The following is a 14,706-nucleotide window of genomic DNA, read 5'->3' on the forward strand; positions in this document are numbered from 1 at the left end:
ATAATGTATTTTGAGTATATCCACCCCCTGCTCTCTCTCTTAACTTCTCCCAGATCTACTTTCCCTTATTCATAAGATCACATTTACTAATTTATGTGTGTGTGCTCTTACGTGTTACAGCACATGTATGAAGGCCAGAGGAAAGCATATAGAAGTTGGTTGTCTCCACTATGGCTATCTTGAGGATAGACTCAGGCTATCAGGTTTTGATAGTGTGTTTACCTGCTCGACAGTCTCACAGGTGCATCCTGCATTTGTCTTGAAATAGTAGAGGTCATGGATGATAAGCCCACCTTTGGAGGAAGCCTTGCCAAGGTTTAGGAGCCCACGGGGAGAGGTGTGTGTGTGTGTGTGTGTGTGTGTATAATGTATGTATGTATATGAGTGCAGACACACTTATGTCACGACTGCCACATGGAGCTTAGAGGACAACTTTGTGCCATTGGACCTGGGAATCACTCGGATTGTCAGTCTTACGGAACTGAGTCATCTCACCAGCTTTTCCCGAGTGATTTTAGTGACCCTTATGGAAGGTGGCAGACGTGCTCTTTGGGGGGCAGGTTTGGTGGGTCTGCCTGTTTCCCTCCCTGCCAGTCTTCTCCTTTCTCATGCTAATCAGGGGGTGCTCTCACTTTGCCTCTTCCCCTAGCCTGAGAAACCCGGCCCTGATGGGGAGGACCTGGCAGCAGATAGTGTGCGGGCAGTCAGTATCCGCACCCTCTATCTGGTCAGCACCACAGTGGACAGGATGAACAGTGTGAGTGTGTCTGTCTTTGACTCAAGGCCGCCTGAGCTTTCTCTTCCTGAGATTCCCTGCCCTCCCCATCCCTGACCTGGGTAACAAGTGAACAGTGGAGTGGAGGGAGGCCTGGAGAGGGCAGTGGCTGGGCTGGGCTTGGAGGACTTCTCTGCAATGGCAGGACACATTGTCTGCCTTAGCTTGAGGTCCTGTAAAGCTGCCCTGCTCCTGTATAGATGTGGAAACCAAATCCTATCAGCTCTGCTGCCCTGGAGGCCGTGCCCAGTGCTTGCAGTTCACAGACCATGGCCCTCTGTCCCTCAGGTTCTCTGGCCCTACCTGCTCGAGTTCCTCACCCCAGTGCGCTTCACCGCGGCCCTCACCCCACTCTGCAGGAGCCTTGTGCATTTAGCCCTGAAGAGGCAGGAGGCAGGGGCAGATGCTTTCCTCGTCCAGTACAACTCGAATGGTGTGGAGGCCCAACTACCTTGAACCTGACCCACACCAATGCCCTTAAACCTTATCCTTTCTTGGCCCTCTGCCCTTGCCCTGCCCCTGCCGCTGATCTCTTCCCCAGCCGCTGCTTTCACATGACATCCTACCCCAGCTCCCTGCTTCTGCATATGATCCCCATCCTTCATCTCAGACCTATCCCTACCTTGTAACAATCTTTGTGTTTCTTGTCCAGCAAACCTCCCATCTCCCTTCGCTATGACCACGAGACTGCTGGTAAGTAGAGCATCTGTTATAGTGTTCAAGCACACTGGCTGACACTGTCCTTGTCCTTAACGGGATACTCACATAGGTGTCGGCTTGATCATGGTTACTCTCCAGTAGAGGAGTGGACTCCGTGTTTCAGAGTCCCTGTCAGTTCTTGCAGCAGGCTCTGACCCTTGCCGTCCCCTCATGGAGGTGCCTCCCACCTTGTGTTTGCTGGCTTTCCTTCACTCCTGGGAAGTTGTCCTGCCACATCTCCCCCAGGAAGTGCAGGTGACTCCATGTTTAGGCAACCCCCTTCCTCCCCCTCCTTCAGGTTGTGTCTTCCAATCCCTATCTGGGAGATGGACGTGGGGCAGCCTCATTGCGCCTCCTGAAGGTGATGCATCGGAATATACACCCTTTGCTGGGCCAGCGGTGGGAGACAACCATGCCTGTGCTGCTGGAGTACCTAGATGGTGAGGCCAGTGAGACTAAGGAGCCCAGTAGCCATCCCTGACCCCATTTGTACCCAGTCTATCATAAGGCTGGCTGATACAAACCTGGGTTTTGTAAATTGGAAGAAATAATCTTAGCTGTAATCTAAGAAAGGGACTGGATATCTCAAGAGGTGTTACCTGGTGACATGTGGGAAGTGGGTGCAACCTGTAGTGTGATTGGCTGCTGCATGCCTCCTGGGAGTTCAAAACACAAAGAGGTGGGCACTGAGCATCCATTCGTGCATGTTGGGATGAACTTGCCTGGCAGGACCTCAGCCAACAGGGTTACTGGTCATTTCAGAGCATACTGAGGAAACCTTGTCACTGAAGGAGTGGGAAGAAAAGCTTCTCATGGTGAGAGATGGATAGAAGATCAAGGGCCTGTCTGTGCTCCTCTGGTCTACTCTGGGCCTGGGCTTGGAGGGCTGGAAATGTGGGACTGGTATATTGTGTCTTCCAAGGGACTTATTACCTCACTTCACCTGGTGGTATGACTAGGGAATGGGTTTAGCAGGGGTGGAGCCTGGGGTGACGCTGGTGGTGGGCCTCATATTTCTGTGACTGCCAGCACCAAACTTGAGGCACTTTGGGCCATCCTGGCCACAGAAAGTGGTCTATCCTTCTTCTCCTTCTGTTCCCAACCTAGTCCAGAGTAATTTGTGCTTCAGCATGTTTTATAGCTGCCCACCTTCAAAGATCACTTACCAGCAGGGGTCACCATGAGGTTATCATGTGACATGCCCAGGCCTTAGGCCCTCCCACAGCCAGCCACTCACTGGTACTCTCATCCACAGTTCCTACGAGACACCCTGACCGTGGTATCTGACAACACGTGGATCTGCCAGCTGAGTCAGGAGATGTGCAAGCAACTACCCTCTTACAATGGGACAGCTCAGGAGAAGGTGCCCAGGACAAGCCAGCTGGGGACAGGGGTCTCTGCACAGTCCACAGTCCCAACTCCTGTGTTTTTAGTGTTTGATTTTCCTGTTCTTCCTGTCTGTGCCTTTGTCTCATGATAACCAGGGCTACACAGAGAAACCCTGTCTCAAACAAACAGAGAGAGAGAAACACAGTGCTCCATTAGCAGTGCCACCATAGTGCATCAGGAGTCAGGTGCATGTGTATTTTCTGCCTTTGTTCCAGAATTTTCTGTATAAGTGCATAGGAACCACACTGGGTGCTGCTTCAAGTAAGGAGGTAGTGAGAAAACACCTTCGAGAGCTGCTGGAGACAGCCAGATACCAGGAAGAGGCAGAGCAGGAGGTAAGAAGCCCCTAATGCCCAGGGCTACCAGGCCTTAGGCATCTCCCTCCTCTCAGGCTGCTAGCCAATGCATGTTCATGTGTGCTATACAGGTACATGGATGCACGTGTGCCACACTACCTGCTTCTACATGTGTTCACGTGTATACAATGTGCCTTTTAGGTTTATGTGTGCATGGTACTCTGTGTACATATGTATATGTATTGTGTGTGTAAGTTTGTCCCCACACAGCATGTGGGCAGGTGGGCCACTTTGCTCAAGTGTGAGCACACCTGTGCACCTCTCCAGGGCCTTGCCTGTTGCTTTGGGATTTGTGCCATTACCCACCTTGAGGACACTCTAGCACAGTTGGAGGACTTTGTGAGGTCAGACGTGTTTAGGAAGTCCATCGGCATCTTTAACATTTTTAAGGTAAGGAGAGACTACCCAGAATGGAGGCCTGTGTCTGTGGTAGGATGGGTTCCTGCTCCTCTGACTGCAGCTCTCTATTTTTCTCAAACTCAAGGCTTGGGCTAAGCACCCTCAGGCTCAGAGTGACAGCAAAGCCCCTTGCTGTGCAGCCACTTGGCAGCCTGTATCCCTGGGCCTGGGCTCCCTGCTCAGCAGAGGGCCTCCCAGAAGCAAATCTAGCTGGTGACAGTGGTATGCCTCCAGGTGGTGGGGTAACGAGAGGGGTTCTGAGTGGCAAGGTTCCGTGTTAGCTTTCTGTTGCTAATGCAGAATACTTGCATTAGCTAGAAGGAGGGAGGATTTATTTTGCCTCTCAGCTTCAGGGGTTTCAGTGTGTTGTCACTGCCAGTTGATCCAAGGCCTGTGGCAGACTGCACATGGTGGAAGGGGATGAAGAGGGCTGCTCCTCTCACACCAGCCAAGAAACAGAGTTTACTTGTCTTTGTAACAACAATTACCTCTAAATCCATGATGGCTCTGTCAGAGGGTTAATCCAGTGACGCACTAGTTCCTCCCAAAGGGCTTCTACCTCTGGGGCCTTGTGAACTTTACAGACATTTCCCAATACCGCCCCTCTAAACATCACAGCACTCTGGATACTTGAGCTCTGGGGACATGTCTTATCTGAACCACACAGGTGGGGAACTGAGAGCTATACGACCAGGCTGTCTACGCTGTGCTTTGTTGTTGGTGCTGAGATTTTTAAGCATATTCCATAATGCCCAACTCTTAGCATGATGCTGTCTCTAGTGACTGCTGTACTCATGGAACTGGAGGGTTGGCCCAGATGTGCAAGAACCTGCATACCTTTTCTTTCTCTTCTCTTCCTTCTTCTTCCTCTTTATCTTTTTAAAAAGTATTTTTAGATTTTTTTTTTTAGTTTTTATTTTTATGTGTATCAGTGTTTTTGCCTGCATGTATATCTGTGAACCATGTACTTGCCTGGTGCCCAATGAGGCAAGAAGAGGGCACTGGATCCCTTGGAAGTAGAGTTATAGATGGTGTGAGCTACCACATGGGTGTTAGGAATTAAACCTGGGTCCTCTGCAAGAGCAAGTGCTCTTAGCCGGGCGGTGGTGGCGCACGCCTTTAATCCCAGCACTCGGGAGGCAGAGGCAGGTGGATCTCTGTGAGTTCGAGGCCAGCCTGGTCTACAAGAGCTAGTTCCAGGACAGGTTCCAAAGCTACAGAGAAACCCTGTCTTGAAAAACAAACAACCCGCCCCAAACAAAACAAACAAACAAACCAACAACAACAAAAAAGAACAAGTGCTCTTAATCATTGAGCCACCTCTCCAGCCCCTCTATCTTGAGACGGCCTTACTGTGTAACCTTGGCTGGCCTCGAGAACTTGACGTGTAGAGCAGATTGGCCTCAGATTCAAAGATATCTGCCTCTGCGTGCAGAGTGCTGGGATCACGGGTGTTCTACCACATGCAGCTGCTGCCCACCTTTTCTAATGGAGGTATCCACAAGTCGTTAGGGCAGGAGGCTGGTCTGTAGCCACAGCCCTGCCGTCTTCTGGTTGGTACCTCCAGATTTTTACACTCCTCCTTTCCTCCTTGGTCCCACTGCCTCAGCCCTTCTCTGCAACCTGTTGGTTCCCAGTGGGCCTGTGTGGGCACCTGGTCTGACCTTCTACCATCCCTGGGTGCTGCCTCTGGTGTTCCTGGCTAGCTCTGGCTATTCCAGGAGCCTTAGAGTATAGGAAGCACCCTGCTAGGCAAGGCTCTGTGTGAAGAGTAGTTCGCTGAGTACCTGCTATCCTGCTGATTTCTCTGCCTCCCAGGACCGAAGTGAGCATGAAGTAGAAAGAATGAAGAGTTCTCTGATCCTGTGCTATGGGCACGTGGCTGCACAGGCCCCTCGTGAGCTGGTGCTGGCCAAAGTAGAGTCTGATATCCTCCGCAGCATGTTTCAGTGCTTCAATACCAAGGTGGGCATTGCAATGTCTGTGTGGGCCAGTCATACAACTCCAGAGTCTTAATTTATTTTACTTTTTGTTGTTTAGGTTCTGGGAATAAAGGTAGAGACCAAGGTATAGTGTATAGCAATTGTATGTGAACTGTGCTTTTTCTCTCTCTCCTCTGGGCTGGGCTTTGGGGCAGAGCCAAATCCAGAACTTGCTGGACTTCCTGGGCTTCCTGGCCATGGTGGTCCTGGAGGAGTGTCCTTGTCCACTTCCCTTGAAGCAGCACTTCATGGAGCTGTAACATCTAAGCTCCTGCTAAGGGCAGAGCAAGGCTTCTTCTGCCTCTAGGCAGTAGGTCCTGGGCCACATCCTTGGAATCAGCTGGTAGGCCACCTATAGCTGTGTCCCCCATGGCCCAGCGATAGCTCTGGGCTCCTTTGGCTCTGCTCCCAATGCTTTTGGACTTGCCTTTCTCTATACCCCAGAGAGCACCTAGGGGAGGGCTAGTTAAGCCCAGAGGTTCTCTTGGTCTCATTAACATGTTCCCCCTGTGATATCCCCATACTAACCTGACAGGCCTTTGTGAGCGACAGTTGTGGGGAGCCTTCTGGGGTGGGCTGGGATTGGTGAGGTTCTTTCAGATTTTTTTTCCTGGCCCATAGGAGTAGGATGGCCTCCCTCATGCCTCCTGTGAAGCTCTCATACCACATAGCAATTCCCCTGTTGGCCAAGGCCCTAGAATTTCTCCCAGGTCCCTCCTTGGTCTGGAGGCTGCTATAGGACTTTATGAGCACAGTAGACAGTTGCAGGCTGTTCTAGAAAGGGCATGTGCTCCAGCTTCTGTGGTTAGGCCCAGCCCTGAGGCTGCTCTAAACACAGCAGCTGTGGGGGGCAGGTGTGCAAACTTTCTGCAGCCAGCTGTTCCCCTAGGACCCAGCCCTGAAGCTGTGCCTCGTCCAGAGCCTGTGCATGGTCTGCCAGGCCATGTGTAGCAGCGCACAAGCCAGTTCCTTCCAGTTCTCGAGGAAGGCAGAGCTGGTGACACAGATGATGGTGAGTTCTGGGCAGAGGAGGTGGGGCTTGGGGAGGCCAGAGGGATGAGTGCAGAGATGCAGCCTAGGGGCTCAGTGGGTACAGTCAGAAGCCCGCATCTCAGAGGCCTCAACCACCCACTTAGCGTGAGACAGGGTGATCAGAGAGGAGGCTAATGCCTCCTCTGAGGGCCAGTTCTATGCCGCCACCCCAAGGAGTTCATCAGGGCAGAACCCCCAGACTGCCTGAGAACATCCATTCGAAAGAAAGCCATGCTAGCCTGCACATACCTGGTGTATCCTTTCCAGCCTCTCTGTGGACAGTGGGCCTGTGGATCTGTGTGCATGTGTATGGCCTGCATTGTATGTGTGAAGTATTGTGAACATAGTAGCAGCTGTGCCATCTGTGCAGGCCCAGTGGGTTCTGGGCAGGAGCAGGCTGGAGACGACATCATTTGTTCATTGATTGGGGCCCTTAACCTGCTGCTCAGCAACTTGGAGCCTGTATTGGAGGAGCAGGCACAGACAGATGTAATCCACAGCTGCTTACACAGTGTCATGGCCCTGCCACCTGAGCCTGAGGGGGAAGATGGCACCTGCCGGGAGGTATTGCTGTTTCCATGGGGGCAGGGAGTGAGAAGGCCACTGAAAGAAGTGGAACCATGCATGGGGCTGGTGGCCTGGCTCTCCTTCCAGCCTTTGTATCTGGACACGGTGTGCGCCCTTGAAGATTTGCTGACAAGCCTGCTGCGGCGGAACATGACCCCCCAGGGCCTGCAGATCATGGTTGAGGTGTGCTGTGGGCACCAGTTGTTGCGGTGATGGAGCGTGGGTACCCCACCTAGTTTCTGGTCCTTTTCCTGCCCTCCCCCCACCACTGTGGTTAGGCACTGCAGAGATAGTTTAATAGTCTCTCTGGGGGAGGGGTCCTTCTGCTTGGGCAACTCTGACCAGATAGTGCCTCTGCAGCATTTTCCTTGACTACTACAAGTGCTGGGATGGAACACATGAGTCCTGGCTGCCGTCTGCTAACCACTTGAGGCAAGCAAGATGACAAATGCACACCCTGTCGTGGTGTTCTTCCCATTCCTTCCATTGTTGCAGTGGGCTGGGGCTGTACCAATCCCTAATCTAGGCACCTCTCACTCTCTGCCACCTCGAGTTGGCAGGGCTGAGCTGCAGCAGACCCTGATGTGGGAGCCACCTTGGGTCCCACTTGGGTCCCTGAAGCCCCTGAAGCATGGCCTAGCAGGGATGCTGAGCTTGTCATTGGGATGTGGGCTTCTGCACTCCTGGGTTCCTCCCCCAGAGGGCACCTGTGACAAGTCCATTCTTGTACAGCACCTGAGCCCATGGATCAAGTCCCCGAGGGGTCATGAGCGGGCACGGGCACTTGGCTTGGGCGCCTGCCTGCTGCAGTTCTTCCTGGAGCACTTGCATGTCAGTGTGAGTACTGGACCTCCCCCTTCCTTCAGCCCCTCTGCTTGAGGACAACTGTGCTCCTCATGGCCCAGAGCATCCTGTAGGCTCTCTGATCTCCTGCTGCTTTCCTCTCTTGTCCCACAATCTTCTCTAACAAGGACAGTGGATAGGACTGCCCTAGACTCAGCTCAGGGTGAGCCAGCCACCCCTAGGAGGGTTGTATTTAGATCTTCACTGTTGAGCCACTTAGCTTTGATTGGCACTGTCTGTGTTAATCAGAACTCTTATCAGGAACAGATAGATTTTTACAGACATCTTTTTGTCACCAATTGGAATCATCTTGGGGTATTTCTTATGATAGTTTTATTTTTGTTTTGGTGTGTGTGTTTATGTGGTATGCATGTGCTTTTCCCATAACCATGGGAGTTCTTGGCTTATGTTGACATGAATCCTACCATTCTGGCAGCAGCAACCACCTGTCCCTAGGTCTTGCATCCTGCCTTGGTCTTCCCCTGCTGACCTGAAAGTCCGCTTTCTCGTCTGATGATTTGTGGGATGCAGAGTGCCTGTATTGGGCACAGCTGACAGGGGACCAGGGGAGGCATGGTGTGTGTCTTGTGGGGCAGGGGTAGGGGGAAGTTGTTTGCAGCCTCTGTCAGGCAGGAGGCAAGGGTACTCAAAGAAGGGAGAGAAACCTCAGTATATAAGGGGAGCAGAACTTGAGTGATGGACTGGGATCTATTCAGGATAAAGGGGTACCCTGTCTTCTTTCCCTACTCACATATTTACCATTTGGGGAGAGTCATTCCAAGGGTGGAATGACTGAATCAGAGTGTGTGTGCCTTCTCTACAGCTCAAGTAGAAGCTCCCCACTCTCTATGCTTAGGGAGCCAGCCAGGTGGACTTGGATGTGAGGGGCAACGTTTACTGAGGTCATCAGCCATAAGGAGGGTTCTAGACCACATAGCTTCTCTCTGGGTCCTACTGACGTAGACTGTACTTGACTATCCTCCAGAATTCCTTCAGCTTAGTCCCTTCACCTTCAATCTTCCCCTAGACCTTGGTACCCTTCCACAACCTGGGTCTCCTCGTCGGTCTCTTTGCTCCACGGTGTGCTGACACATGGGCTACCACCCGCCAGGAGGCTGTAGGCTGTGTCCATTCCCTGCTGTACTTGCAGCTGGGCTATGAGGGTGAGCTCTGCTGGGGATGTGGGGACTGCGGAGGCAGCAGTCGGGACCTCAGTCCAGGGAAGCCTCAGTCAACTCCTGCCTTTAGGCTTTTCCCAAGACCATCGTGATGAAGTGGCTGAGCGGCTCCTCACCCTGAAAGATGGCCTTGTGCACCCTGACCCCACCATCCTTTTCCACACTTGCCACAGCATAGCGCAGGTACTTAAAGGTTCCCACAACAAGAAGGGGGGCTGCAGTGTGGGGCTGAAGGACTTCTCAGGATGTACTTGTTACCTCTAGCTCAGCAGGCCCTGAGGGGCAGCTGTAAGCAGGTTCCATCCAAGGATTGGTGTCTGGGACCCCATTTGGTCAATACTGCCCCATGTCTCATACCTGCCTGCTCTAGAACATCACAGTCTTGGCAGGATCAAGATGTTTTGTGCTGTAATGTCAAGATGTCCTGGTGGAATGCCTGAGAAGAGTCCAGCTGGCTCTGTAGCTGCCTGTTCTCCAGCTTTCTTACTGAAGATGTGGGTTTCTAGAGTGGGAGGACATGGTGCTGGTGTGTATGTGAATGCTCTACCCAAAGCTGAAGACTGCTCAGCCACATGCATGGCCCAGCATGGGCCCTGTCTTTGTTCCAGCTGGCTGAAGCACTTTGTCCTATAACACCTGGAAGTCCAGCAGTGGGCCAAGATGTCTCTTTCATGCCCTATATACTGTGCTCTTTGGGTACCATACCCAACCTGAACCATCTGGTTCAGATGACAAAATAGCTCCTCCCTTAGCAAATCCTCCTTGGTACCCTGTCTATGAACATTTCTGCTCTTCTTTATATGGCCCAGGATCTCTGACAGAGTCTGACAGGAGGGGCTCCTGGACCTTTTCTGGGAACACTCAGTGCTACGGAGCAAATATCCAGCGTTGGGTGGGTCCGAGGAGCTGGGCTCTGTAGTTGGGGTTGGCACTGTGATGCTCTTCTTCTGGTGTGTTTCCTATGGTGGAGAGAAAAAGAAAAGGAGGCTGAGCTGGAGGGTCACTTTAGGGAGGTGGGGAAGCTGCAGGCCTGGCCTGATCCTGTATTCTAGGAGTTCCAGAACAGCTCCACACAGGTCACTCTCCTGTGCTCAGTGCAACCCCAGCCCAGCAGCTGCCCAAGGACCACCTTCCTGGAATAGTTCCAAACTCAGAAGAGTGAAGAAGGGAGAGCTAAACTCGTGAGTTTTCCCTCAGGAAGTTTGGGCTGATCCTACTTTGTCCTGGCATCTCCCAGGTTATTGCCAAGCGCCTCCCGTCAGATCAGCTCATCAGCCTCTTGCTCACCATGTTTGAGAGCCTGGGAGACCCAGACAAGAACTGCTCCCGTGCATCCACAGTCATGATCAACTGCCTGTTGAAGGAGCGAGGCACCGTGCTGCTGGAAAAGGTGGGAGTGGAGCATGTTTAGGGGACTAGGCCAGGACTGGGTCTCCTAGACCTGCGTGCCTAGATGTTCCGTTTGACTCTGACTGAGTCTATTTTGGGTCTGATTCAGACAAATCTTTTTCTTATCTGAAGACCACTTAGAACTTGATTAAAGCAACTCTATTAAGAATTTAAGCCAGGTGTGGTGTTATGCAAACCCACGGGAGTCTGTTAAAGGGTCTCAAGAATTTATTTAGATATAAGATAGGGATTAGCACTCACTGATACCGAACAGGTTACGCCTTAGCCGCTATCCAGCTGCTGTGTCCTGCTGTTCTGCCCAGGGACCAACCACACATTCCTTTGGCTCCAACCACCAGAAAGAGAGAGAGAGGGAGAGAGAGAGAGAGAGAGAGAGGGAGAGCGCATGAGAGGAGGTAATGAACCCTCTCCCATCAGACAAGACCATGCTCTAGGGCTTGCTGTCCTAAAAGTCATTGGCTAAACAGATAAGATCAAAATCCCACAACACTGTGGTGGCGCATGCCTTTAATCCCAGGACTCAGGAGACAGAAGCAGACAGTTCTTTGAGTTCGAGGTCAGCCTGGTCTGCAAAGTGAGTTCCAGGACATCCAGGGCTAAACAGAGAAACCCTTTAGGGGAGGAAAGTGCAAGTCTAGCATTTTCGGACCCTCTGTCCTTAGAGTCCTAGTCATTTGGGAAGCTTAGCAGAGGATGAGAGAGTCAAAGCATGGTATTGCACGCTGTAATCCTAGCACTTGGAGGTGGGGACAAGGAAGATCAGGGGTTCAAGGCCAGCCTCAGCTGTATAATAGTCTGAGACTAGCCTGAGCTACATGATGCTGTCGCGCTCTCTCTCTCTCTCTCTCTCTCTCTCTCTCTCTCTCTCTCTCTCTCTCTCTCTCTCTCACACACACACACACACACACACACACACACACACACACACACACCACAAACACTAACAAGGAGCTGATACTTGCTGAGCTCCTGATTTTATTACCCAAGGAGGACACAGGTACATTGGGTCACCCAGGTCCTAGGGAGAGTGCCAGGCATGGGACTTGAGGAACTCATACAGAAACTCCAAGTTCATGCACAGGACCGCTATTCTGCTTCTGCTTTGTATATGCTTGTTCACTGTGCCTAGAAGGCTGCGGCCCGCACCTGTCTTCTGGCAACCCAATACTCATTTCCTAATGTGTACTGGGAACCCCTGTGACTGGATGTTTGGCGTGCAACGAGAGTAAAGTGGGGCTCGGTACTCGAGTCCCTCGGGGTCTGTTAGACTGCAGCAGGCTGGACGCTGTAGAGTACCAAGTCCTGGAAGGTGGGGACTCAGCTCATTTGCTGGAGGGGTTTTGAGATTCTGTATCTAATTTAAGTATCCCAGAAGGGGAGCTGGACTGTCAGGTCACAAAGGTCATCCCCAGGCAGAGTCACTTGCCAACTTCTAAGTCTTCCCTGACCCCAGCTGACATCCCTGGCTACCTCCCTCACCCCACACAAGCGTCTTGCAAATAGTGTGAAAGTGAGACCCCTGATGCCCCTTGGACTAAGCTCCTTATTATGGCTATCACACTGGTTCATGTGCCGTCTCAGAGACTTAGCCATCATCTGCCTGTCTTTAGAGAGCTAGCTGTCTGAGGTCACATCCCAGTTGGAACCTACTTTGAGAATGGTGGTGGTTGCAGGGCTCCATTTTCTGTCTTGTTGTGATAGGCTTGTGATAGTCCATATTAGGATTTAATTTGTATTTTCTGGTGACTGGGAGCTGATCTGATGACTTCTTTTGTGAGCACACTGGTCTTTTGCTCACTTCCATGTTGGGTTGTCTGTGCTCTTCTCCCTGATCTTCATGTTGGGATACCCTGAGGCAGGAACCAACCAGGGAAAAAGAAACGAGTGTCTAACAGAAGGAATAGTATCCATATGCCACTGAATAGTTGACAAAAGAAGCTGGCCTTGTGGAGATACTGTCTGATGGGATCATGGGGGGAAGGGAGCAGAACAAAGGGAGGAGGAGCCTAGTGTGTCGCCTGGGTCCACCTGGTGAGGCCTGGGTTTTCCAAAGCCACAAAGCTCCCTGGGTCAGACATCAAGGGATGTCCTGGTAGTTGTACAGATGAAGAGTAAGAATTGGGCTGGGGGCTGGAGAGATGGCTCAGTGGTTAAGAACGTTGCCTGCTCTTCCAAAGATCCTGAGTTCAATTTCCAGCAACCACATGGTGGCTCACAACCATCTGAAATGAGGTCTGGTGCCCTCTTCTGGCCTTCAGGCATACACGCAGAAAGAATATTGTATACATAATAAATATTTAAAAAAAAAAAAGAATTGGGCTGGAGGTGGTGGTCACCAGGTATATATATGTGGCTAATCCACATTTGCCTACCTGACATCCAGTGGTAGACATCTGGGTTATTTCTACCTCCTGGCTGATGTGAATAAGAAGTCAGTGAACACAGATATACAAATATCTTAAGTCCATGCTTTTTATCTCTTTGGGTGTATAACCAAACTGAAAAATATTTTAAGGATTTAAAAAATATATACTAGGGCTGGAGAGATGGCTCAGCTGTTAAGAACACTGGCTGCTCTTCCAGAGAACCTGAGTTTAGATTCCCAGAACCCACATGGTGGTCACAACCATCCATAACTTCAGTTCCAGAGGATCCAATGCCCTCTTCCAATTTACTCAGTTGCCAGGCACGCATGTGGTGCAGATATACATATGTGCAAATCACTCATATACATAAAACAAAACTTGTTTTTTAAGTTAAATTTTTATTTTAGATTTTATGTGTATGGGTATTTTGCCTGCATGTATGAATGTGTACCATATGTATACAGTGCCTGCAGAAGCCAGAAAAGAGCCTGTTGATGTCGTCACAGCTGGGTCAGGACACAGAGCAAGAAGATGAAGGCATAGATGAGCAGATAGACAGGAGGCTACCCAGTGAGCGAACCATTTGGGGACTCCACTTCCTGTCCTCAAGGTCATCCATTGACTCTGATGCCATGCTCACACCTGAGTCCTGTGGTTCCCCGAGGGAACTGCCCTATGCCCACATGGACATTCAGCCTCCTCTACTCTTCCTGGTTTCATCAAGGAGAAATGGCCTGGCCTTGGCAGTTCCCATTGGACCCAGAATCTTTCCAGTGTCTGTTGTTGCTAAGGAACCTTCTGATTCCATCTAGTGGTTCCCTTGCCGAGGACTAGAGTGACTAGCTCTGGTCACAGGGTCACGACTGTCACTTCTGTAATCTACATGCAGCTTTGGCTTGATGTGTTGTGCAGGTGGGAATGTTTTCATGTCTAGAACCAGAGAGGAGATTCATAAGCTAAGCCCTACAAGACTGCCTAGAGGTAGGCCACCTTTTGGAGAATAGCTGAGGCTGCCCATCTGTCCACTACATTTAGTTAGTTCTAAAGGGAGTTCCAGGCCAGAGCTTTTCCACTCACTCATTCGTGTTCCCCAGTATTTGTGTTACTTGCTTTGTACAGCAGCAAGACACCCACAAGCCCATGCAGGCAGGTGTTACTGTAGGCCCTGCCCCTCCCTCTCCAAGTCACCTTCTAGCCCAGTCTTACTCATGGGTCCATTGCTCCTGTTTTGTCCTCCCTCTCTGCCTCCTAGCCTGATTTCTCATATGGGTCCTGCCTCTAGCAGACAGTGGCTGAGTTACAGGAACACTCTAGAGACCCAAGGGACCCCTTTTACCTCACGCTCCTTAATCACCTGCTCTGGACATCCCAAAGTAGCTATAGCTCCACCTCCCCTAACCCTTCCCTCCTTCCTGTAGTGCTGGGGAACCTAATCCAAAGTAGTCTCCTACATATTAGTAAATGTTCTACCATGGGCCATGGCCCACTTTTCTCATGTGGGATCTAGGTTCTTGTTCTTAGCGATGGGAGAATTACGGTGGGCCTTTCTGCCATAGGCCTGCAGCTTTCAGTCAAGAGCTCTGGATTTCTAAGAACTTTTCTTCTCATAGTCTGGGCTAGTGGGGCCCTTTCCCATCGTGCCTCATGAGAACATATGCCCTGGGACATTCATAGCTTCAAAGCCTGACTGCAACATCCCACTTGAGCCTG

General features: G+C 51.2%; 1 protein-coding gene across 6 annotated transcripts in view; it reads left to right on the plus strand.

Moving 5' to 3' along the window:
- Positions 1-14,706, plus strand: part of Mroh1 (maestro heat like repeat family member 1) — a 70,606-nt gene that overhangs the window by 46,743 nt on the left and 9,157 nt on the right. For 2 of the 6 annotated variants that reach the window (XM_075959644.1, XM_075959645.1), the window contains exons 15-32: positions 650-757; positions 1,064-1,208; positions 1,428-1,468; positions 1,773-1,914; positions 2,237-2,289; positions 2,730-2,837; positions 3,079-3,198; positions 3,487-3,609; positions 5,437-5,583; positions 5,659-5,685; positions 6,490-6,612; positions 6,807-6,886; positions 7,082-7,196; positions 7,287-7,382; positions 7,932-8,036; positions 9,070-9,205; positions 9,291-9,403; positions 10,458-10,610. In XM_075959644.1, the coding sequence (XP_075815759.1) occupies positions 650-757; positions 1,064-1,208; positions 1,428-1,468; positions 1,773-1,914; positions 2,237-2,289; positions 2,730-2,837; positions 3,079-3,198; positions 3,487-3,609; positions 5,437-5,583; positions 5,659-5,685; positions 6,490-6,612; positions 6,807-6,886; positions 7,082-7,196; positions 7,287-7,382; positions 7,932-8,036; positions 9,070-9,205; positions 9,291-9,403; positions 10,458-10,610 (1,935 nt within the window). The remainder of the gene's footprint in view (positions 1-649; positions 758-1,063; positions 1,209-1,427; positions 1,469-1,772; positions 1,915-2,236; positions 2,290-2,729; positions 2,838-3,078; positions 3,199-3,486; positions 3,610-5,436; positions 5,584-5,658; positions 5,686-6,489; positions 6,613-6,806; positions 6,887-7,081; positions 7,197-7,286; positions 7,383-7,931; positions 8,037-9,069; positions 9,206-9,290; positions 9,404-10,457; positions 10,611-14,706) is intronic. The other 4 variants (XM_075959646.1, XM_075959647.1, XM_075959649.1 and 1 more) reach the window with 3 other exon arrangements.

This window comes from Microtus pennsylvanicus, chromosome 2 (genome assembly GCF_037038515.1).
Source record: "Microtus pennsylvanicus isolate mMicPen1 chromosome 2, mMicPen1.hap1, whole genome shotgun sequence".
Lineage (NCBI taxonomy): Eukaryota > Metazoa > Chordata > Mammalia > Rodentia > Cricetidae > Microtus > Microtus pennsylvanicus.